Source organism: Oncorhynchus mykiss, chromosome 8, assembly GCF_057628025.1.
Source record: "Oncorhynchus mykiss isolate SJ-2025 chromosome 8, ASM5762802v1, whole genome shotgun sequence".
NCBI classification, from domain to species: domain Eukaryota; kingdom Metazoa; phylum Chordata; class Actinopteri; order Salmoniformes; family Salmonidae; genus Oncorhynchus; species Oncorhynchus mykiss.
The window spans coordinates 18,316,715-18,340,844 of NC_143029.1; the positions used below are offsets into that span (position 1 = coordinate 18,316,715).

Genomic DNA, 24,130 nt, shown 5'->3' on the forward strand with positions numbered 1-24,130 from the left:
GGACAAATATTGTGAGAAGTATTGGCAATTTGGACTAATGCTTCTGGTCAGTACCCAGAAGAAAACCTTGTTTCTCCCTCTGAACGGGGTGGCTAAACACAGCAGCTAAAGACTAAGTATAGGATTTAAACAATGAGGCTGAGGTAATGCTTTTTTCTGAAAAAGGAATGAGAGCTAAGGAGAAGGTGAAACTGGAAAAGGGAAGCCCTCTGACCATGAAGCTAAAAGCAAAGACGTTCTGAGAACGCAGGCGCCATGACTCCAAAATTGTTTGCGACAGTAAAATGCCTTGCCTCATATGTCAGAGACCCCTCCTTAACACTGAATTCCTTGGCTTGCGACGTGCAGAGAAAGCTTGTTATAAAGGACTTTATAAACTGTACTGTTTGTGAAAATCTTAAAGCCACAGAAGTTTCACAATCACAACTCTCACAGGAGGTCAGGGGTCATCTGAAGTACAGTACTGTTAGGGGTAAATACAGAAACAACATGCTATCTCATAGGTGCCCTCTTCTTAGCCTAAGATTTTTGTGCAACATAATGTGAACAAGTCTGCATGATAGCCTAGTACGGTTAAATAAATATCATATACTTTTGATTCAAATATAACATAATTCAGACTTTAAGCGATTCCCTTCTGATTCTGTAGACTGGGACCGCCATTAGCACATCCTTTTGGTTGGGGGTGAACAATGTGAAATGCAGATAAGATTTCCCATGTAACCACTCAGAGAACCTCAGTCAAATGACTATCTCAGCCTCTGACCTCTAATCCAGAGCAGTAGTAGAGGCTGAAACCCTAGTCCTCCCATCCCACTGCACCAGGCCAGGCAGCTCAACATCTGAACATTTCATTTCCTTTCAACGGGGGCATGTTCAGCAGTGAATTCGAACAGCTGCTAAACATATTTCCTGGACCACAGGCCCATCGGACCACAATGCATCTCTACTTGCAGGTCTGGCCATAAAGAAGGGGAGTAGGATTTTTCATGTATCCCCAGTGGGCACATGGTAATGTACAGAGGACAAATACATTGATTAAGCTGCAGTTTTCTGCAATTGCGAAGCAAGCAATTCACTCAGGGGTTGAATTTGAGTCCCTACGGTACACAGTAACTGTTCCCACAGGGGTTGAATTTGAGTAACTACTCAGAAACTGTTTCCACAGATTGTATCTCATATTTCTTGTCCCTATAAGTAGGGATGATGTTCACAGACAATTGATTGCATTTAGATGTGCTTTCTGCAGCAATATCTTGGATAAGAAGATGTACACAAAAATATGGGAAAAACCAAGATAGAAAATATACCAACTAGGCTGAGCTGCCATCCTCTCCATGTAATCCTTGGCCAGGTCAAGGGCCCCAGCCCTGTGGGGGTAGAGCAGACAGAACATAGACAACACTCCCAGGTTGTTTCCATACACCTCGTTCCAGCGGGCGCTGAACTCGGCCGGGCTCCAGGGGGGCAGGTATTCCTCAGGGTGCTCCAGCATGGCCTCCCCCGCCTCGCGGATCCTTGCAGCCATCTCCCGGTGAGTCCCAGCCGCTGCCTCCTGCAACTCCTCCACCTCACCCTGGCCGAAAAACAGCATGGGGTGTCCATCGTAGTTCCCTCCCATGAAGGGTATCCCTCCAGTGGGGTCCGTCTCCTCTCCCACCCCCACCACCGGGGACACCAGGGGCCACAGTAGACTTATGAAGAACGCTGTGGGGGCCCCTCTGGTGTAGGACCTCATCCTCACATCAGAGAGGGCGCCGTGGCATTTCCAACAGAGCTCAGCTGAGGAGGAAAGGAAAGGGGAGAGGAAAAAACTTTGAGAAAGCTAGCCAGCCATATTCTCTCTCTCGACTCCCCAGCTTTTTCATACAAAGGGTGCATTCCTTGAATAATTGGATACAGCTGTATTCCTGATAATTCTGGCTATCCTCTACTGTTCTGAAAGGTTATTAAACACTACAAAACCATAGGACTTGCTGTAGACTGTCACAATTGAAAGGAAAGCTGAGCTCTCTGTTGTAAAAATGCAACTCTTATCTTTATGATTAATCATAACAGACCCCCCCCCCTCCTCCCCCATGTGTCTCTTGAGAAGAGGTAGCAGTAATGTGTAAAGTGTGCTATGACATCTGTGTGTTCATCGCTATGATTCCTGGGGCCTAGTTCATTCTTGAATTGACAGTATCTCAGGCAGGTCTAGCCATGTACACCCATATAGTCAGACACGTTGTCCTCAACACTCTAAAAGTCATAGAGTCCCTGATTGGTATTCTTATTTATCAGTTCTACTGGTTTGACTTCACCGATGAGTAAGATGACATAGATAAATTTGACACTATGGTAGTGCTAGTCTTCTCTTCTCAGAAACATGGACGTACATTCCAGGACCTTACTCTTGGCACTTATCTAACAGAAAACCATTTGGTGATGATTTGAAGGTTGTCTAGAGAGTCTAGGCTCTGGGCAGTTTCATTGGCATGAGTTGTCTGTTGTGTATTATGCTACACTATTTAGTGTTACCTAGCAGTGTTCTGTTCGAGACCACCTTAAGCGAGACTAATTCAAGACCAAGACTGGAGCGAATTGAGTCTGAGTCAAGACCAAGACCAGAGGGGGGGGGGGCAAGACCGAGTCAAGACCAAGACCGGGAGGGGGACGAGAGGTTAGAGATTGAGTGAAGACCAAGACCAGAAAAATGTGAGTCCAATTCAAGGCCATGACTGTAATTTTGTAAAATCGTCACCATGACAAGAGTTCAACATGTCCAGTAGAACATATGGATTCTTTAGACAGAGAAAGCCTAAGGATGTATAAAATAATACAAATAATAATTGTTATATTATTTTCAATGATGTTCTGATTAAATCTCTTCAGTGTTTGTTAGAAAGGAAAGGAGTATAACACTGAAGAGAAAAAAAAGATCCAATCAGGATTTTTCTATGGTGGTCTCTGGGGAGATAAATCAGCCATTGGCTAGGCCATCAGAAGCTTGATAGAAGGCATCTGACATTCAATTGTATTAGGGCAACGTTTTTGAGTGAGTGGAATCAACCAATCACATTGACTTGTAATGGGTTGGACCGTTTTTACAAAAATACTTGGAAACTTATGCCTTCCTGAAGGCCAACAGGTCCCTGTGCAATAGCGAGCAACGGTTTAACTACCTAGCTTTTGTTGTAGGCTAGTTTGCAGTGGCTGCAGCAGGTGTTATCGAAGAGGATGTTGTTGCTAATTTGTTAGCGTCTCCCTTTTAAACAATAACTTTCAACAAGAAGTTAAGTTTCAAATGTTCATCATCAGGTAAGTGGAACTGTGCTTTTTATTGCAGTTTGCATGCTGTTGTTAGCCATCTCTTTTAAAATAACTTCAACTACATGACCAAAAGTATGTGGACACTTGCTCATCGAATATCTCATTCCAAAATCATGGGCATCAACATGGAGTTGGTCCCCCCTTTGTTGCTATAACAGCCTCCACTCTTCTGGGAATGCAACTAGATGTTGGAACATTGCTGCGGGGACATGTTTCCATTCAGCCACAAGAGCTTTAGTTACAGTAGGTCGGGGACTGATGTTTGGCTCGCAGTGGTTCCAATTTATCCCAAAGGTGTTCGATGGGGTTAAGGTCTGGGCTCTGTGCAGGACAGTCAAGTTCTTCCACACTGATCTCGACAAACCATTTCTGTATGGACCTCACTTTATGCACCGGGGAATTGTCATGAAATGGGAAAGGGCCTTCCCCTAACTGTTGCCACAAAGTTTAAAACACAGAATCGTCTAGAATGTCATTCTAAGTGTTAAGATTTCCCTTTGCTGGAACTAAGGGGCCTAGCAACAAACCATGAAAAACTGCCCCAGACCATTAATCCTCTTCAGCCAAGCTTTACAGTTGGCACTATGCATTTGAGCAGGTAGCGTTCTCTTTCACGAAGCTCCCAACAAACAGTTATTGTGCTAACGTTACTTCCAGAGGCAGTTTGGGACTCTGTAGTGAGTGTTGCAGACGATTTTTATGTGCTACACGCTTCAGCAATTTCGTTCTGTGAGCTTGTGTGGCCTACCACTTAGTGGCTGTGCCGTTGGTGCTCCTAGAGGTTTCCACCTCACAATAACAGCCCTTACAGTTGACAGAGGCAGCTCTAGCAGGGCAGAAATTTGATGAACTGACTTGTTGTAATTACTGTAGAATAATGTACCAATAATGTATTTTGGAAAGTATTCTATACTGCTCCATCACTAGAAAGTAATACAACAAACCCTAAACTCGTGGTTATATTTACAATGGCAACATTTACTAGGCAGCTCCACATATCTTTCTTTACCTGGCTGCTCTCACCTCCTTACCTTGGATAGCCACTTTCAGGCCGCCAGCGTCTTAACAAACTTGATACTCATATTAAAAGACACCTTTGCCAAAGTGTCCCAGCTTTTTCATATTAGTAGTTTTCATAGGACATATAATTATATATTTTAATACCTATACACACACCTCTGAGAACACCCTACACATTTCCATTTGGTAGGCTATCGAATGTCATCGAGTACTAACTATCCTTGTGTGTGACTTTTGTCATCAGTGTCATATTTAAGACAACTATTGAGTTCATTATTTCGTTTTTATATGTACATCTACTTAAATAAATAGTACTTTTCTTAAAAGTTTAATTAATTATTATTCCCACATTGGAAAAACGTTACACCTACTAGTACCACATCACATAACCTCAAAATAGACTAACGCGCAGATTGCGCACTGCAATTGACATTTTCCGATCAGTGAAGCCTTGGTGTAAAGACAAAATGGTACACTGATTAAGATAAGCCTACCTGTCAAAACCAGTTGTAAAATTGTAGTCCAGATTTGATACTCCTACCAGTCACTTCATAATAGAATCCCCGCGACATTCATCGATGGGTTGAATCTTTCAAGTGGTGAAAAAAAGTTACCATTCTGCGTAAGGGGAGAAATTGCTGTTTTGGAGAGAACGTCATATACTCTGTTGTATGAGGGGCAGTATGGGTAAGTGCCTGGAGAAGTGGGACGTGGGAGGGAGACCGAAAGTAATGATTGTACACACAAACAACCAGGTAGGCAGAACAGATTTATAGAATTGAAGGCAGGCAGCCAATAGTTTCAAATAGGTTTGAAACAGTCTATTCCAATTCGGTCATGATCTCTGACTGACACATTTTCAGAAATGTTTTATTTTTACTGTCAAGAAAACACACAAAGTACCAGAAAAGGCAGTGTAACAAAATTGTAGAACATTTTTTTTTATTTCATAGACAGTACATTAAACACTTTCCCTGTATCTTCTCTAGAACACAAGAGCACTAATGAATTGAACATAAGGCAAATGGGCTTATAAAAGTTTGCAAATCACATGAAAAAAGTAAATGGATCACTAAAGCTGCATTGTGTTTAACGCCAACACACACATTTATAACATACATAATAACCCACTTTGGCTTCCCAATTAAAGTCTCCTGTCCTCTCTTATCAACTAATACAGTACTTACTATCAAAATACTCTTAAAAGCATATTCAGACTTTGTTTCTTATCAATATAATACAACTAGTCTATATGCAGTCCACCAACACATGTAACCATTCAGGAGTTGGTTAAAGCATATATTCAAATTGGTACTGCATTATGAAGCCTAAGTATTCCACACTTTTACAGTCACCCCAACAGCACTATAGTTTACTGCTGCACCAAGATAATACATAGAGTACACAGAGCATAGTATTAACCACCCAGTATTACAGTTTTCCTTTATTATTACATTTTTCCCCACAGAAAGGTAACACCAAGGACAGATTGTGCCATTTCTTCAAGAACAATGCTCTTACACACCTTACACAAAATCAATACAGGGGAAATGCTTTACCTTTTAAGGGCATCTAAATTTACTGTTATTCAAATGCATACATCGAAACAAAACCAAAATGTCTGTTTATTATGTATTATACACACACACTAATACCAGGCATAATGGATTATTCTGATTTTCTCTCGGGAGACAAACACTGCTGGGACTGTTCAACGTTGCATTTCAGATCAGATTTGAGGTAAGGACACACAAAAACAAAATGTAGGACATTATTTGTGGGGTTTGAAAGGTTTGTTACTACTCTAAAGAGTTATTAACTTACATTGAATGATGCACTTACAGTATAGGGGGTTCAACTGGAACACCAATACCTATCTATCTACATAAAAAAATAGTGGTCTTCACATAAAACAATATGAATGTGCTTTAAATCAGCACTGTATGCTGACAGATACCTACACAATTGGCAAGTCACATTTTCCACACACACGTACAATAATCCACGTACAGAACAACGTTCAAATGTAGCCAAGATACTTACAGAGCGATACTGTGCTTTTACATTCCCATGGTTTCTATCAATGTGAGCGTGATTTCCTGTGCTCTAGGGATGATTGGCATGGTTCAGGTGTGGAACTACAGGTGAGATGGAGGCACATTCCTCCCCATTAGGCTGAGGAGGTTGAGGGGGGGTGACTCTGGGAAGAAGGACTCTTTAAGACGACTGACTCTGGCATTTCTTCAGCAGGGAATCTGGGGGTCTGGGGTAGTAGCCGGTGGTGCAGGGTTTGTTGGGAGAGAACCTGGGGAACTTGTAGTCCAGAGGGAGATCTAAGGAGGGTTGAAATAAATGTATGAATAATATGTCACATCAACCAGTTTGGCCTGCTTAGCTGAGACAGTAACCCCCAAAGCTTTGCTAAAACCAACCTTCACAAAAAGGAACAGAACATTTTCCAGGGACACTTCTCAACAAGAATAAGGAACGAGTAGTAGAGGAAATCTGGGGTCAAATGCCTCTTCAAACGAACAAAGCACGCCTCTCTCAAGACAAGACGCTAACAGTATTTAGGTAGGCCATTACGCAATTCAAGAGTCAGTGAGCCCCCATAGCCCTCTCCTCCCTGTACCTGCAATAGACTCCACACTGGGGATGGCCATTGTGCTGTATTTGTGGATGCTATGGCAGCACCAGGTGAGTTTCTGGCTCTCCTCATCCCCTCCAGGAGTCTTGTGTGTGTCCACAAAGTAGGATCCCCACTGTTCGGATGGAGCAGAGGGCGCCTTCATGCCCTGGTCCTGAAAGCACATCACACGTGCTAATGAGGGAGTGATTCTCTGACCAGACAGAGGGAAGTAATCCTGCTAGTAGGGAAATTCATGAGTAATGATAGATCCACATTTTTTTAACAGGAATTTCAAAATTAAAAGCAGTGTGGAGTTAGTCTAAAGTTTTCATGTCACCTGCACAAGTAGGGAAAATGCCTTTTTTTGCCAGCTCTAAACCCAACAATGCAGTAATCAATAACAATGTAATACTAAAAATAACAAGGTAGAACAGGAACACATACGAAATGAAAATAAGAAGAAAACGACAAAGTAAGAAGTTATATACAGGGCCTGTTCCAATACCGTATTTACAATGTGCAGGAATACTGGAGAGTTAGATACTGCATGTACTTTACTGTATGTATGTATGTAAGGTGACTAGGCATCAGGAGATATGATAAACAGAGCAGCGGGGTATATTATGATTGTATGTGAGTGGGTGTGTGTGTGAGCGAATGATGAAGTGACTGTGTGTGTAGGAATAAAAAATAAAATACAAGGTTCAACTCAGATAGTTTACAAAATGGCTAAATGGACTATTTTTCAGTCTTATGGCTTGGGGATAGAAGCTGTTCAGGAACCCGCTGGTGTCAAACTTGATGCACCACTTTGGTTTCAGAGAAATCAAATAAAATGTTCTATGTTACATGCGCCGAATACAACAGGTATATATAGACCTTACCGTGAAATGCTTACTTACAAGCCCTTAAACTTCTTGATGCACCCATCCCGTTAGCGGGATCATTTTCGTCAACCACCACTGAATTGCAAAGCGCCAAATTCAAATTAAATTACTAAAAATATTTCATTTTCATGAAATCACAAGTGCAATATAGCAAAACACAGCGTAGCTTGTTGCTAATCCACCTGGCATGTCAGATTTCAATAAAGCTTTTCGGCGAAAGCATACCAAGCGTTTATGTAAGCACATCTCTCTCAGTAGACAAAATATTACAAACAGCTAGCAGCCAAGTAGACTGATCACGAAAGTCAGAAAAGCAATAAATTAAATCGCTTACCTTTGATGATCTTCGGATGTTTGCACTCACGAGACTCCCAGGTACACAATAAATGTTCCTTTTGTTCCATAAAGATTATTTTTATATCCAAAATACCTCCATTTGGTTGGCACATTATGTTGAGAAATCCACAGGCTCGAGCGGTCACGACATCGCAGACGAAAATTCCAAATAGTATCCGTAATTTCAAACGGTTTTTATAATCAATCCTCAGGTTGTTTTACAATATATAATCGATAATATATCAACCGGGAATGTAGCTTTTTCAATAGTAGAGAGAGAGAAAATGGCTGCACCAAGCTGTTGCGCATACAAAACGCTGCTGGCACCCAGCCATACAATGACGCGAGGTGACCTTTTTCGTCCATTTAAAAAAAAGAAAAGCCTGAAACTATGTCTAAAGGCTGGTCACACCATGGGGAAGCCATAGGAAAAGGAATTGGGTTGAGATCCCTTTAAATGGAGCGAAGGCAGGCTATGGAACATGGAGCTTTCAAAATAGAAGCCACTTCCTGGTTTGATTTTCCTCAGGTTTTGGCCTGCTATATCAGTTCTGTTATACTCACAGACAATATTTTGACAGTTTTGGAAACTTTAGAGTGTTTTCTATCCTAATCCAATTATATGCATATTCGAGATTCTGAGCCTGAGAAATAGGCAGTTTAATTTGGGTATGTTTTTCATCCAAACATCAAAATACTGCCCACTACACTCAAGAGGTTTTAACCAACAACGCAGTTCAAGAAATAGAGTTAAGAAAATATTTACTAAATAAACTAAAGTAAAAAAAAATACAATTAAAAAAAAGTTAAAAAAGAAAATGATATAACAATAATGAAGGTATGAAGGCACAGGTTAGTTGAGGTAATTTGTACATTTAGGTAGGGGTAAAGTGATTATGCATAGATAATAAACAGTGAGTAGCAGCAGTGTGAAAACAAGGTAGGGGTGGGGCAGCAATGTAAATAGTCCAGGAGGCCATTTGATTAATTGTCCACCAGTCTTATGGCTTGGGGTAAAAGCTGTTAAAGAACCTTTTGGAACTGGACTTGGCGCTCCGGTACCACTTGCCGTGCGGTAGCAGAGGGAACAGTCTTTAACTTGGGTGACTGAAGTCTTTGACAATTTTTAGAACCTTCCTCTGACACCGCCTAGTATATAGGTCCTAGATGGCAGGAAGCTTGGACCCAGTGATGTACTGGGCCATACGCACTACCCTCTGTAGCGCCTTACGGTCAGATGCCGAGCAGTTGCCACACCAGGCGGTGATGCAACCGATCAGGATGTTCTAGATGGTGCAGCTGTAAAAAGAAATTGAGGACCTGGGGACCCATGCCAAATCTTTTCAGTCTCCTGAGGGGGAAAAGTTGTTGTCGTGTCCTCTTCACAACTGTCTTGGTGTGTTTGGACCACGATAGTTTGTTTGTGATGTGGACACCAAGGAACTTGAAACTCTTGACCCGCTCCACTACAGCCCCATCAATGTTAATGGGGGCCTGTTTGGCTCTCCTTTTCCTGTGGTCCACGATCAGCTCATTTGTCTTGCTTATATTGAGGGAGAGGTTGTTGTCCTGGCACCACACTGCCAGGTCACTGAGCTCCTCCCTATAGGCTGTCTCATCGTTGTGTCGTCAGCAAACTTAATGTTGGTGTTGGAGTCGTGTTTGGCCACGCAGTCATGGGTGAACAGGGAGTACAGGAGGAGACTAAGGACGCACCACTGAGGGGCCCCAGTGTTGAGGATCAGAGTGGCAAATGTGTTGTTGCCTACCCTTACCGTCAGGAAGTCCAGGATCCAGTTGCAGAGGGAGGTGCTTAGTCCCTTAGCTTAGTGATGAGCTTTGTGGGCACTATGGTGTTGAACGCTGAGCTGTTGCCGATGAAGAGCCTTCTCACATAGGTGTTCCTTTTGTCCAGGTGGGAAAAGGCAGTGTGGAGTGCGATTGAGATTGCATCATCTGTGGATCTGTTGGGGCGTCATCTGTGGATCTGTTGGGGGGGGTTGGGGGGGGGGGGTGTAATCATATAGGCAGGTTACCTTCGCTTACTTGGGCACAGGGACTATGGTGATCTGTTTAAAACATGTAGGTATTACATAATTGGTCAGGGGGAAGTTGAAAATGTCAGTGAAGACACTGGCCAGTTGGTCCGCATATGCTTTGAGTCCACGTCCTGATAATCCGTCTGTTGACCAATAATATTGAGGGTAGTGGTGGTTTACATACTCGCCGGCAAATTCTCACAAGACACCCCGCCCTTCTCCCCCTTTTTCTCCGTCTTTTCTTCACGTGGATGACAGGGATTTGGGCCTGGTCTTGAGAGAGCAGTATATCCTTTGCGTTTGACTCATTAAAGAAAAAATCTTCGTCAGGTTTGATGTAAGTAATCGCAGTTCTTATGTCCAGGTCTTTTTGGTCATAAGAGACTGTAGCAGCAACATTATGTACAAAATCACAAACAATGTGAAAAGACTAACAAAATAGCACAGTTGCTTAGGAGCCTGTAATACGCAGCCATCCCCTCTGGCACCATTATTACCCCCCCCCCCCTTCTTACTCATCCTTATCAGTGCCATTTGTCGGTTCAACTAGTTAATCTCTAAAAAGTGCTGAAAGTCAGAACATGCCTTGAAAACAGGATGTGGTTAACAAGTACGGACTGATAACAGATCAAACTAGAGGTAGCAGAAGACACGAATGCATCTAAATTACTCAACTCTTACAGATACAGTTGAAGTCGAAAGTTTACATACACTTAGGTTGGAGTCATTAAAACTAGTTTTTCAACCACTCCAAAAATTTCTTGTTAACACACTAGTTTTGGCAAGTCGGTTAGGACATGCTACTTTGTGCATGACACAACTAATTTTCCCAACAATTATTTCACTGTATCACAATTCCAGTGGGTCAGAAGTTTACATACACTAAGTTGACTGTGCCTTCAAACAGCTTGGAAAATTCCAGAAAACAATGTCATGGCTTTAGAAGCTTCTGGTAGGCTAAATGACATAATTTGAGTCAATTGGAGGTTTACCTGTGGATGTATTTCAAGGCCTACCTTCAAACTCAGTGCCTATTTGCTTGAAATCATGGGAAAATCAAAAGAAATCAGCCAAAAATTGTAGACCTCCACAAGTCTGGTTCATCCTTGGGAGCAATTTCCAAATGCCTGAAGGTACTACGTTCATCTGTAAAAACAATAGTATGCAAGTATAAACACCATGGGACCACAGAGCAGTGAAACTGCTCAGGAAGGAGACGCATTCTGTCTCTTAGAGATGAATGTACTTTGGTGCGAAAAGTGAAAATCAATCCCAGAACAACAGCAAAGGACCTTGTGAAGATGCTGGAGAAAACAGGTACAAAAGTATCTATATCCACAGTAAAACGAGTCCTATATTGACATAACCTGAAAGGCCGCTCAGCAAGGAAGAAGCCACTGCAACAAAACCGCCATAAAAAAATCCAGACTACGGTTTGCAACTGCACATGGGGACAAAGATCATACTTTTTGGAGAAATGTCCTCTGGTCTGAATAAACACAAATAGAACTGTTTGGCAATAATGACCATCATTATACTTTCAGGAAAAAGGGGAATGCTTGTAAGCCGAAGAACACCATCCCAACCGTGAAGCACTGGGGTGGCAGAATCATGTTGTGGGGGTGCTTTGCTGCAGGAGGGACTGGTGCACTTCACAAAATAGATGGAATCATGAGGAAGAAAAAGTATGTTAATATATTGAAGCAACATCTCAAGACATCAGTCAGGAAGTTAAAGCTTGATCGCAAATGGGTATTCCAAATGGACAATGACCGCAAGCATGCCTCCAAAGTTTGGGCAAAATGGCTTAAGGACAACAAAGTCAAGGTATTGGAGTGGCCATCACAAAGCCCTGACCTCAATCCCATAGAAAATTTGTGGGCAGAACTGAAAAAGTGTATGCGAGCAAGGAGGCCTACAAACCTGACTCAGTTACACCAGCTCTGTCAGGAGGAAGGGGCCAAAATTCACCCAACTTATTGTGGGAAGCTTGTGGAAGGCTACCCGAAACGTCTGACCCAAGTTAAAACATTTAAAGGCAATGCTACCAAATACTAATTAAGTGTATGTACAATTCTGACACACTGGGAATGTGATGAAAGGGAATTTTTACTCGGATTAAATGTCAGGAATTGTGAAAATCTGAGTTTAAATGTATTTGGCTAAGGTGTATGTAAACTTTCGACCTCAACTGTACTCAACTGTAATCATATAGGCAGGTTACCTTCGCTTTTTTTGGCACAGGGACTATGGTGGTCTGTTTAAAACATGTAGGTATTACATAATTGGTCAGGGAGAGGTTGAAAATGTCAGTGAAGACACTGGCCAGTTGGTCCGCATATGCTTTGAGTCCACGTCCTGATAATCCGTCTGTTGGCCAATAATACGGAAGGTAGTGGTGGTTTACCTAATCGCCAGGGAATTCTCACAAGGCACCCCGCCCTTCTCCCCCTTTTTCTCTGTCTTTTTTTCATGCGGAGGACAGGGATTTGGGCCTGGTCTTGAGAGAGAGAGCAGTATATCCTTCGCATCTGATTCATTAAAGAAAAAATCTTCGTCCAGGTTGGTGTGAGTAATCGCTGTTCTGATGTCCAGAAGGTCTTTTTGGTGATAAGAGACTGTAGCAGCAACATTATGTACAAAATCAGTTACAAACTATGTGAAAAAACTAACAAAATAGCACAGTTGCTTAAGAGCCTGTAAAACGGCAGCCATCCCCCCCTGGCACCATTATTATCCCCCCCCCCCCTTCTTACTCATCCTTATCAGTGCCATTTGTCGGTCCAACATGTTAATCTCTAAAAAGTGCTGAAAGGCAGAACATGCCTTAAAAACAGGATGCGGTTAACAAGTACGGACTGATAACAGATCAAACTAGAGGTAGCAGAAGACACGAATGCATCTAAATTACTCAACTCTTGCAGATACTTCCTTGAAATGTGATTCAGTTCACCTGGGAGAAAGGGCATTGCATAAAAATAAAAAAAAACTGTTGCTACGTTGTCCCTCTCTTGGTGAAAAGTGTGATGGAAGACATTCTTCTGAATGACGCTTTTTGACTTCCAACCAGACTTGTGGAGACAGAGTTGCATGCTGAGAAGATCTGTTTGTTAAGATTAAATGAATCCACAATCTTTCATGTTAAAAGAACGTAGATAAAAGATCAGCTCCGAACTCTGAGCCATGGAAACATTCTGGCTACTTCTGCACTAACTACTTCTCCCTCTTCTCTACACTGAACCTCATAATATATCATTACTAAGAGGCAACGCAATGCACAACATTACAAACAGTAGTCTATTCATGTGGAAAGTTCCAACAGATATTGAGGGACAAATTGTAACCAAAAGGAATCTGGGAGAAACATGTCATTCCAGGCAGTTCTCTTAAGAGTGTCTATTAATGTGTTACATACACTCTGGCTGCAGCAGAGCAAAAGAAAGATGGAGACCAACTGGAGCTTCCAGGAATATCTATTAAATGAGGCAAATGGGGAAATACGTTTTAGAAAGGAAAGTGGAGAGAGAGAGGCTGGGTGGGAGATAAAATAAAGGAGAGAGAAGTGAGTGGAGGGGTGAGACCGAGAGAGAGAATAAGAGAGGGAGAGATGGGGGTGGAGGGAGAGAGAGAGAGAGAAAATGGGGTGGGGTGGAGACAAAGAGAGAGGGAGAAGGGAAATATAGAGAGACAGAGGTAGAGGTGTGAGTCTAGGCGGAGACAATTTGTCCATCTAGGTCCCATGCTCCAAACGTGGCACAACCTCCTCAGTCAGTCCCTTCAGAGGAAGGAGTCCTCTATCCTAGTGGTGTTTTGGCCAAACAAGGACGTTCCTCTCATTGCTCCTGGCAACAGATATGCTGACTCATCTAACTTCTCTACTGTCTGGAACAAAACATCCTCCATGGCCTGGTCAGTGAGGGAGAGGGCAGCACTGGGTGATATTGCATCCTGGTTACTTCATAGTTTCCTTCCTAGTAGTACGTCAGCTTCCCTAAAATGTTTATTTTCTGACTTTACTGTACTCACACTAGGCTTACAGAATGCAGAAGACATTGCAGAATGTCTTTTGATAATGCTACAAAATGAACACAGGCACATTCTCAGACACACATGCTACATTCGGTATATTTTGGCACTGAGCCAATGGACTGGGGGTTGGGAGAATATGTATTTTAGGTAGCAGGGGCAAGGTGGGCGAGCACATTAAAGGAAACAACTGCTGGTGTGAACTTACCTCAAACTTTCCCTTCTTCTCCTGAGGCTCCACTTGGGCCTCGTTGGTCTCTGCTGCGTCGCTCCTCGGGACGCCCTCTCCCTCCATTTCCTCCACGATCATCACAGTCTCCCACTTCCCAAACATGCTAGCAGGGAACATGTCCGACCGCATGCTATCCCCAAAGTACACCACCTATAGAGGGTAGGAGACAGGACATAGACAAATAATTATGCCATTATCTGAGCAGCTGCTCTGTAAACTACGTAGACGTTTCATAGAGCAACTACTTCTTTATGTGATTTGTAAAGGTTCAGTTGTAAAGCGCTGATAGAATAGCAATTTGGCTGGATTTGTTTCAAAGAGGGCATTCAGTTGTAGTCGAATTCAATAACTCTGACATGTCTTACTGCCCCTAGGGCAAACTAGACCAGACACGATGTGGCTGCAAAACTCATCATGTCTCTTTTGTAGTTTTGCTATGGCTGGAAAGAAAAACACGTTAAGACAGGCTTAGCTGAACGACATACCTAAACTGACTGGCAACCCCTTTCCTGTCATTCAAAACCCATTGCAACAAATGTATATAGCAACTCCAATGGAACCTAAGGGTTAAGAAGAGTGTCAGAGGGATTACAGAACCACTAGGAAAAACAAACAAGAATGCTGACATAATGGAATCAGCTTCAGCACATCACCAAACCCTGACTTCATGATGGGTTATTTTAAGGAGAGAATAAAGGTTATTACACCAGGCCACTGAGGCCAGTGTTCTATAAGGATGATACTATTTTGGTGCTTAAGACACACACTTAAAGAGTCCTTCACACCGCTCTCTGTGTGGAATGCAGAGTGGTGTGTATGTGTTTGTTTTGGAGGCAGGCAGACGACCACTAAGAGAAGGTGGTGAGGGAGGAGTGGAGGGTCTCTAATGTGTTCATGTGGGCTGCTGGACTCACTCCGGAAACCCCCATCTCTTCTCAGGCCCTTTACAGTGTCTGTGACCAGGTCTTGCAGATCCACGCACAAATTAACAGGACGACCAGCTGGCCAGCCGGGGCCTCGGCTGTGGAGCTGTGAGCTGGGCCTGTGGATCTCTGGAGCTGGGCATAGGGATCAGGTTTTCAGAGAAACTGGCCACAAAGAGCGAGGGAGAGAGCAAGAGAGAGAGGGCACTGCTGCGGAGTGCACCAATTGTTTTTCATCTCCCCACTGCAGGCAAAGGCATCAGATCAGTATGATAAATATTTACAGGCCAATTCCAACACACACAGCAAAACATTATAGAGAGACTTTCATGTGGCTCTCTATATGCTAAACACAGTTTCCTAAGGCTGGGACGAATAAAGCAACATAATTCAGGTTTCAACTACAACAAGACTGCTCTTCTGAGGACTCTTTCCCCTGAAGATATAACTTGCTACAGTTTGCAGCTCCCTCCTTCTCCCTAGGAGAAAATTAATGTCAGCCTGACAGCATGGCCTTTCCCCTGGGGAGGAAACAGGGTGACCAGAGCCCATTGTGCTCCACTGTGTGGGGCCTGGCTGGGACAGACAGAGCCTGCATCTCAAATGCCACCTTGTTCCTTATGTAGTGCACTACTTTTCACCACGGACGGCCCTTAGGACGGCCCTTAGGGGTGGGGCCATTTGGGGCCATTTGGGACGCAGACAGACAGAGAGGAGGGAAGGGGAGATCACATATCTGACATGAGAGGGCCAGGGATGTAAGGACTATATCCATGTTACTTAGTCCCCAATCCGATCATTACAGCAGCTTTGCTCATACATGAAATTGTAACGACACAACAGAACTTTAAGAATGGTTAAATGTAACTGGAGGGAGAAAAAGGTCCGAGATTCCAGATGGAGAGAAGTGGGTGGAGTACGCTTACTACAACAAAATGACTCACAGAGGAAAATGAGTGCCATTTGAATCATTGAGTCTGTATGAACAGGGCAGCTCAGTGTCTAAGCTTTGATCCTCCATGTCGCAGCCAGACCTGTGCTCATTGCTACAGGGGACTGTAATCTGCCCTGAATGCTTCCCATTCAGCCGGCCGGCATTAAGTCCTGTCAGGTGAAAACGAGGAGAACCCAAAACAGACTGCCTCAGATCACGGTTAGTGCTATCCGGGATGCTTGAGACATCCCTACCTTGAACCCTAACCGGAACCTTAACCCCTACCCTTAACCATAAACCCCAACCTAACCCTTACCATAACCATTTTAAATCTCAACTTCAATGGGGGTATGGACATCCCAATGATCCAAGATAGCAATTACCCTCTGGTCACCCCAGAGGGGCTGCCTTAAAGCTGCCATAAGTGCAGGTTGTGGAGGTTGACACTGCATTCCTCGAGCGCTTTCTCCACGTGCCCCGAGAACAGAGGGGGCATTGAGCACTCCTGGCCGGGTGGGAGGGGTGGGGGAGAGGGAGGGGACGCTGAGGACGTGGATGATGGGCGTCCCTGGGTGCACAAGTCAGTGAGTGGGAGCCTTTCCTTAAAGCTGAGAGAGGGCTCAAAAAGGGGCTCAGAATGAGAAGAGCTGGCTGCCTGCCTGTCAGAAATCATATGGGCTGTGTACTCTACAGTAAGGGCCTGTTTATCACATACCCTCTCAGCAGGACAGGCAGCTCTCTGGGTTGGCACTCTAGCCCTGTTGACACTTATGCCAAGGTGTGCAGGTGTACACGGCCATGTTTCCCTCTCCTTCACACCGGTGCGAATAACCCCGAGCTGATTTATAGAGAACGTGCGTCTGCCAGGAATGGAAGCTCAAAGCAAACCTACACTGCTTTGTGGATAAACATTTTGACACAAATCCCAGGATAATATGGAAGTGATGTGGTTATTTGGATATATATTGAACAAAAATACAAACACAACATGTAAAGTGTTGGTCATGTTTCATGAGCTGAAATAAAAATATCCCAGAAATGTTCCATATGTGCAAAAAGTTTATTTCTCTCAAATTGTGTGCACAAATTTGTTTACATCCCTGTTAGTGAGCATTTTTCCTTTACCAAGATAATCCATCCACCTGACAGGTGTGGCATATCAAGAACTTGATTAAACAGCATGATCATTACACAGGTGCATCTTGTGCTGGGGACAATAAAAGGCTCCTCTAAAATGTGCTGTTTTGAAACAACACAATGCCAGAGATGTCTCAAGTTTTGAGGGAGCGTGCAATTGGTATGCTGACTGCAATAATGTCCACCAGAGCTGTTGCCAGAAAATGTTATGTTAATTTCTCTACCATAAGCCGTCTCCAACATTGTTTTAGAGAATTTGGCAGTATGTCCAACCGGCCTCACAACTGCAGACCACGTGTAAATGAGCCAGTCCAGGACCTCCACATCCGGCTTCTTCACCTGTGGGATTGTTTAGGACCAGCCACCCGACACAGCTGATGAAACTGGGTTTACACAACCAAAGAATTTCTGCACAAACTGTCAGAAACCGTATCTGGGAAGCTCATCTGCGTGCTCGTCGTCCTCACCAGGGTCTTGACCTGACTGCAGTTCAACATCGTAACCGTCTTCAGTGGGCAAATGCTCACCTTCGATGGCAACTGGCATGCTGGAGAAGTGTGCTCTTCACGGATGAATCCCGGTTTCAACTGTACCGGACAGATAGTGTCGTGTGGGTGAGCGGTTTGCTGATGTCAACTTTGTGAACAGAGTGCCCGATGGTGGCGGTGGGGTTATGGTATGGGCAGGCTTAAGCTAAGGACAATGAACACAATTTTATCGATGGCAATTTGAATGCACAGAGATACCATGACGAGATCCTGAGGCCCATTGTCATGCCATTCATCCACCGCCATCACCTCATGTTTCAGCATGATAACGCACATCCCCATGTCACAAGGATATGTGCACAATTCCTGGAAGCTGAAAATGTCCCAGTTCTTTCAAGTTCAGCATACTCACCAGACATGTCACCCATTGAGCATGTGTGGGATGCTCTGGATCTACGTGTATGACAGTGTGTTCCAGGTCCCGTCAATATCCAGCAACTTTGCACAGCCATTAAAGAGGAGTGGGACAACATTCCACAGGCCACAATCAGCAGCATGATTAATTCTATGCGAAGGAGATGTGTACATGAGGAAAATTGTGGTCACACCAAATACTGACTGGTTTTCTGATCCCAGCTCCTACCCTTTTTTTAAGGTATACGTGACCAACAGATACATATCTCTATTCCCAGTCATATGAATCCATAGATTAGGGCCAAATTAATTAATTTAAATTGACTGATTTCCTTATATGAACTTTAATTCAGTAGAATCTTACAAATTGTTACATGTTGCATTTCTATTTTTGCTCAGTGTATTTATTACACAGCTTGTTAGTTATTTCAAAACATGATCAGTAGAATTTCCTCTTGAAGGATAAGAAAAGATTAAACCAACTAACCAATCTATCAATCTTACCTTGGGCTCAGGATTGCCAGTCATGGTCTTGAGCAGCTGGTGGAGGTGGGGCCAGTTGCCTTGAGAGTACCAGCCAGGCTTGTCCAGGGATGGCAGCCCTTCGCTCTCCTCCACATCATTCACTACAGCCAGGAAAAAGACAACAACAACCACAAAGTCACCACACAGATCGACTACACCGTTTAGCGACATGAACATACACAACCACACCGCTTAGCACACAACCACAACACCTCTCTACCTATCCACCACATAACTCAACACTGGGCCCACAAGCAAATGTGACACATTTCAGGAAACTAGGCGTATGTCGCTTGTCACTACTTCACAGGAGAGGCATTTGAACGTAAACTTTTTTTTAAATCAAAACGCATTTGTTGGGGGGCAGAAATGCATTCTGGAATATTTAATGTGCCTTAACAACAAATGTGTATGCCATCTGTAAATATGAATAAAATGGTGAAATTACAAGCCTAGTTGGTTTAGCCACGGAAAAAGGCAGTAACCTTTCCACTAGCTATGATTGGCTGAGATATTGGATGGGTTGGACATGCCGAGAGATTCGTTCGGATTTGTCTACCATGTAGCACACTTCTGTCTATAACATGAGCTGGTCAGTATGTGTAGGTAATCTTTTCTAACAGAGATTTTTTTAAAGATATAATGTAGAACTGCAAAAGTGTTGTTCTCCACTTTCTGGAGGACTGAGTTTTGAATACAGTGGAATGCCCGGTGGAATTAGAGTACGATAGCTAAGGAGATGGAGAAAATTCTGTTGTTTGATTGCAAATATGCAGAGGGAGTTGAAAAAAGAACACACAGAAGGCTGTTGTATAAAACACCTGTATCCAGATTACATCTTCAAACTAAGGGGAACCATGGCATCCGTGACCGATAGGGAGAAGCGTCCATCCATGTATATGGGTAGGATAGTCTAGCTAGCTACATTTTCAGATGTTATAATGTTTCTAATTTGGGCAGAAAGTAGTTTAAACTTCAAGTTAAAGCGTACGGTTAGCTGGCTGGCTCGCTAGCCATGATCGGTAGTGTATGATCGGTGTAGTAATATTATTCATATCTCAGAGCCATTTGCATTGCTAGTTATAGCCTAATGTTAGCCATCTATCACTGAACCTGGTTGCCTAGCTGGCTACCTGCAGATTCATGCAAGGTAGTAACATTAGGAGTTGGGATTATGGTTCTTTGTTTAGCTAGCTAGCTACATGCCTAAACAAAATACTCTACTATGTAAGTAACCATTTCACTACACCTTCTGTATCCTGTGCATGTGACAAATTCACTTTGATCTTATTTGATATAGTATGTGTTTACCAGAGACGGTAATGAGACCTGCACCAAAGTCAAATTAGGATATAACGTTAGGCCAATGAGACAGTGTCTACATTCTAAGATTTCTTTGGTAGAGTTTATTTTCCTGTAACAATGAAGACTTTGTCAAGCTATATGATATGGTCATTATTTGAACTAGCTAGCCAGCTAACTTAACATTAGATTGCTAGCTAACAAGCTAGAAACGAACCAAAACATTGTTTAGAAAGTAGCTTTTAGTTGCCTGGTTTGCTTGATTGACATATCCTAAATTCATTTTTAAAATGGGTGAATTTATTGACTATTTTGGACCACGAGGCCGCTGATGTCATGCAGCCTGTACTTTTTGTGTTTAGTACATGGCCTCACATGTGAATCCTTAAAGATATGGCTGGGGCTAAGGCTTAAGAGAGTGTGTACGATGCTAAATGGGTGTAGACTAAGATGAGCTCTCGAGTAGGTTTACCAAAATATTCAAGGGCCATTTTCTCAAAAGTGAGGTTACAAGTTTATCAACTTTCAAAGCAGAATTACTTTCCAATTGTTCCTCAACTGTAGTGTATGATATACCATTTTCTAGCTCAGTCTTTACTTTTCCAATGTAAAAAACACTATTTCAAATTTTGCTACCTAAGACCGAATTGAGCCAGTCGGTAAAAAATATGGATTCTAACAAATATGGATACTATCATATACATCACTTGTGAGGGTAAAAAAATAAAAATAAAAAATAAAAAAATAAAGTAACTAATTTAAAATAGATTTTTCACAGGTGCCTAATTGGAGCTACTGTACTTCCATGAGTATGTTTCCTAAACAGATATAGTGCACTACTTTTGAACAGGGCATACAGGGCATATATGGCTCTATGTAGGGAATAGGGTGCCATTTGGGACACAACCATGTAGGCTCGTCTGCTTCCTCCTTTTTCAGGCACTCACTCACAGAAGTCACACATTATACAGGAAAGTGTGTCAATGACCTCATGGAAGCATTTACAGTTCATAAATAACACCCAATGATATTTCCAAACTTCAGGAACAACGTGGTTTATCTCTTAATGCTCAACAACAGCCAAGTACTTTTCACTAAGAGAAAAGGTCTATCTATATAGTCATTCCTGGTTGACTAAATATAACTGTATAAACTTTGTTATTCATATTGTGTTTCATCTTCAAAGTCCTTGTGCCTGGCTTAACTGATTGGTGCTTAAGACCAGCAGCAGGAAAACCTCTACTTTCATTTGTTAAAACGACAGCCCTGGACAAAGTCGGCTGCAGGTTAAAATCAAATCAAACTATTTTTCACATGCGCTGAATATAAGAAATGTAAACTTTACCGTGAAATGCTTACTTACAAGCCCGTAACCAACAGCGCAGTTCAAGAAGAAGAAACTATTTATTTTAGTTTACTTGGTAAATATTAACACTATATACTGGGGCCACCGGAACCGAGTGTGCGGGGGCACAGGCTAGTTGAGGTAATCTGTATATGTAACTGGGGGCGAAGTGACTAAGCATAGGTAACAAACAAACAGCGAGTAGCAGCAGCGTACAAAGGGGGGGGGGGGGGGGGGGGGGGGGGCAGTGTATATTGTCCGGTGGCCATTTAAAAATGTTCAGCAGTCTTATGGCTTGGGGGTAGAAGCTGTTAAGGAGCCTTTTGGTCCTAGACTTGGCGCTCCGGTACCCCTTGCCTTTTCCTGTAGTCCACAATCAGCTCCTATGTCTTGCTCACATTGAGGGAGAGGCAGTTGTCCTGGCACCACACTGCCAGGTCTCTGACCTCCTCTCTGTAGGCCATCTCATCGTTGTCGGTGATCAGGCCTATCAGTGTTGTGTTGTCAGCAAACTTAATGAGGGTGTTGGAATCGTGTTTGGCTACGCAGTCGTGGGTGAACAGGGAATATAGGAGGGGACTAAATACACACACCCTTGAGGGGCCCCAGTGTTAAGGATAAGCTTAGCAGACGTTGATCTGTTGGGGCGGTATGCGAACTGGAGTGGATCTAGGGTGTCCGTTAGGATGCTGTTGATGTGAGCCATGACCAGCCTTTCAAAGCACTTCATGGCTACCGACGTGAGTGCCACAGGGTGGTAATCATTTAGGCAGGTTACCTTGGGCACAGGGTGGTCCTTGGGCATGATGGTGGTCTGCTTGAAACATGTAGGTATTACAGACTCGGTCAGGGAGAGGTTGAAAATGTCAGTGATGACCCTTCACAGTTGGTCCGCGCGTGCTTGAGTGCACGTCCTGGTAATCCGTCTGGCCCAGCAGCTTTGTGAATGTTGACCTGTTTAAAGGTTTTGTTCACATCGACTACCAAGAGCGTTATCACACAGTCATCTAGAACAGCTGGTGCTCTCGTGCATGCTTCAGTGTTGCTTGCCTCGAAGCTAGCATAAAAGGCATTAAGCTCATCTGGTAGGCTCGCGTCACTGGGCAGCTGGTGTCTGGGTTTCCCTTTGTAGTCCGTAATAGTTTTCAAGCCCTGCCACATCTGACGAGCGGCAGAGCAGGATTCAATCTTAATCCTGTATTGACGCTTTGCTTGTTTGATGGTTCGTCTGAGGGTATAGCGGGTTTTCCTATAAACGTCCGGGATTAGTCTCCCGCTCCTTGAAAGCGGCAGCTCTAGTCTTTAGCTTTATGCAGATGTTGCCTGTAATCCATGGCTTCTGGTTGGGATATGTACTTACAGTCACTGTGGGGACAACGTCATCGATGCACTTATTGATGAAGCCAATGACTGAGGTGGTGTATTCCTCAATGCCATTGGATGAATCCCGGAACATATTCCAGTCGGTGCTAGCAAAATAGTTCTATTAGCATAGCATCCGCGTCATCTGACCACTTCCATATTGAGCAATTCACTGGTACTTCCTGCTTTAGTTTTTTCTTGTAAGCAGGAATCAGGAGGATAGAATTATGGTCTGATTTGCCAAATGGAGGGCGGGGGAGAGCTGTATGCATCTCTGTGTGTGGAGTAAAGGTGGTCTAGGATATTTTCTCCCTGGATGCACATGTGATATGCTGGTAAAAATGTGGTAACACTGATTTAAATTTGTCTGCATTAAAGTCCCAGGCCACTAGGAGCCCCGCTTCTGGGTGAGCATTTTCTTCTTTGCTTATGGCCTGATAGAGTTGGTTGAGAGCGGTCTTAGTGCCAGCTTTGTTTTGTGGTGGTAAATAGACGGCTATGAATAATACAGATGAGAACTCTTGGTAGATAGTGTGTTCTACAGCTTATCATAAGGTACTCTACCTCGAGACTTCTTTAATATTAGACATCACGCAGCAGCTGTTATTGATAAAAAGACACACACACCCACATCTCGTTTTACCAGAGGTAGCGTCTCTGTTCTGCCGGTGTATGGAAAATCCCGCTAGCTCCATATTGTCCGTATCTTCGTTCAGCCACGTCTCGGTGAAACATAAAATATTACAGTTTTTAATGTCCCGTTGGTAGGATAATCGTAGGTCATCAATTTTATTTTCCAATGATTGCACATTAGCAAGAAGAATGGAAGGCAGTGGGAGTTTACTCGCTAGCCTCCGGATTCTCAAAAGAATGCCGACCTGCGGCCCCATTTCCGGCATCTTTTATTCACGCAAAAGAAGTGGATCTTGGCCTGTTCCAGTGAAAGCAGGATATACTTCTCCTCAGATTCGTTAAAGGAAAAAGTTTCTTCCAGTCCAAGGTAGAGGTCGACCGATTAATCGGAATGGCCGATTAATTAGGGCCGATTTCAAGTTTTCATAACAATCGGTAATCTGCATTTTTGGACACCGATTGTGGCCGATTACATTGCACTCCACGAGGAGACTGCGTGGCAGGCTGACTACCTGTTATGTGAGTGCCGCAAGAAGCCAAGGTGAGTTGCTAGCTAGCATTAAACTTAACTTATAAAAAACAATCA

The 24,130-nt window shown here is 43.3% G+C and overlaps 2 protein-coding genes across 2 annotated transcripts in view; both read right to left on the reverse strand.

Moving 5' to 3' along the window:
• The window catches only part of LOC110529514 (dermatan-sulfate epimerase), a 31,113-nt gene extending 26,036 nt beyond the window's left edge, over nt 1-5,077 (reverse strand). The window contains exons 1-2 of the mRNA XM_021611758.3: nt 4,827-5,077; nt 1,311-1,782 (exon numbers count right to left, since the gene is read on the reverse strand). Coding sequence (XP_021467433.3) covers nt 1,311-1,738 — 428 coding nt within the window. The 5' untranslated portion in view covers nt 1,739-1,782; nt 4,827-5,077. The remainder of the gene's footprint in view (nt 1-1,310; nt 1,783-4,826) is intronic.
• A 180-nt stretch (nt 5,078-5,257) lies between these two features.
• The window catches only part of LOC110529517 (5'-nucleotidase domain-containing protein 1), a 77,033-nt gene continuing 58,160 nt past the window's right edge, over nt 5,258-24,130 (reverse strand). The window contains exons 9-12 of the mRNA XM_021611761.3: nt 18,882-19,003; nt 14,458-14,631; nt 6,965-7,133; nt 5,258-6,665 (exon numbers count right to left, since the gene is read on the reverse strand). Coding sequence (XP_021467436.3) covers nt 6,550-6,665; nt 6,965-7,133; nt 14,458-14,631; nt 18,882-19,003 — 581 coding nt within the window. The 3' untranslated portion in view covers nt 5,258-6,549. The remainder of the gene's footprint in view (nt 6,666-6,964; nt 7,134-14,457; nt 14,632-18,881; nt 19,004-24,130) is intronic.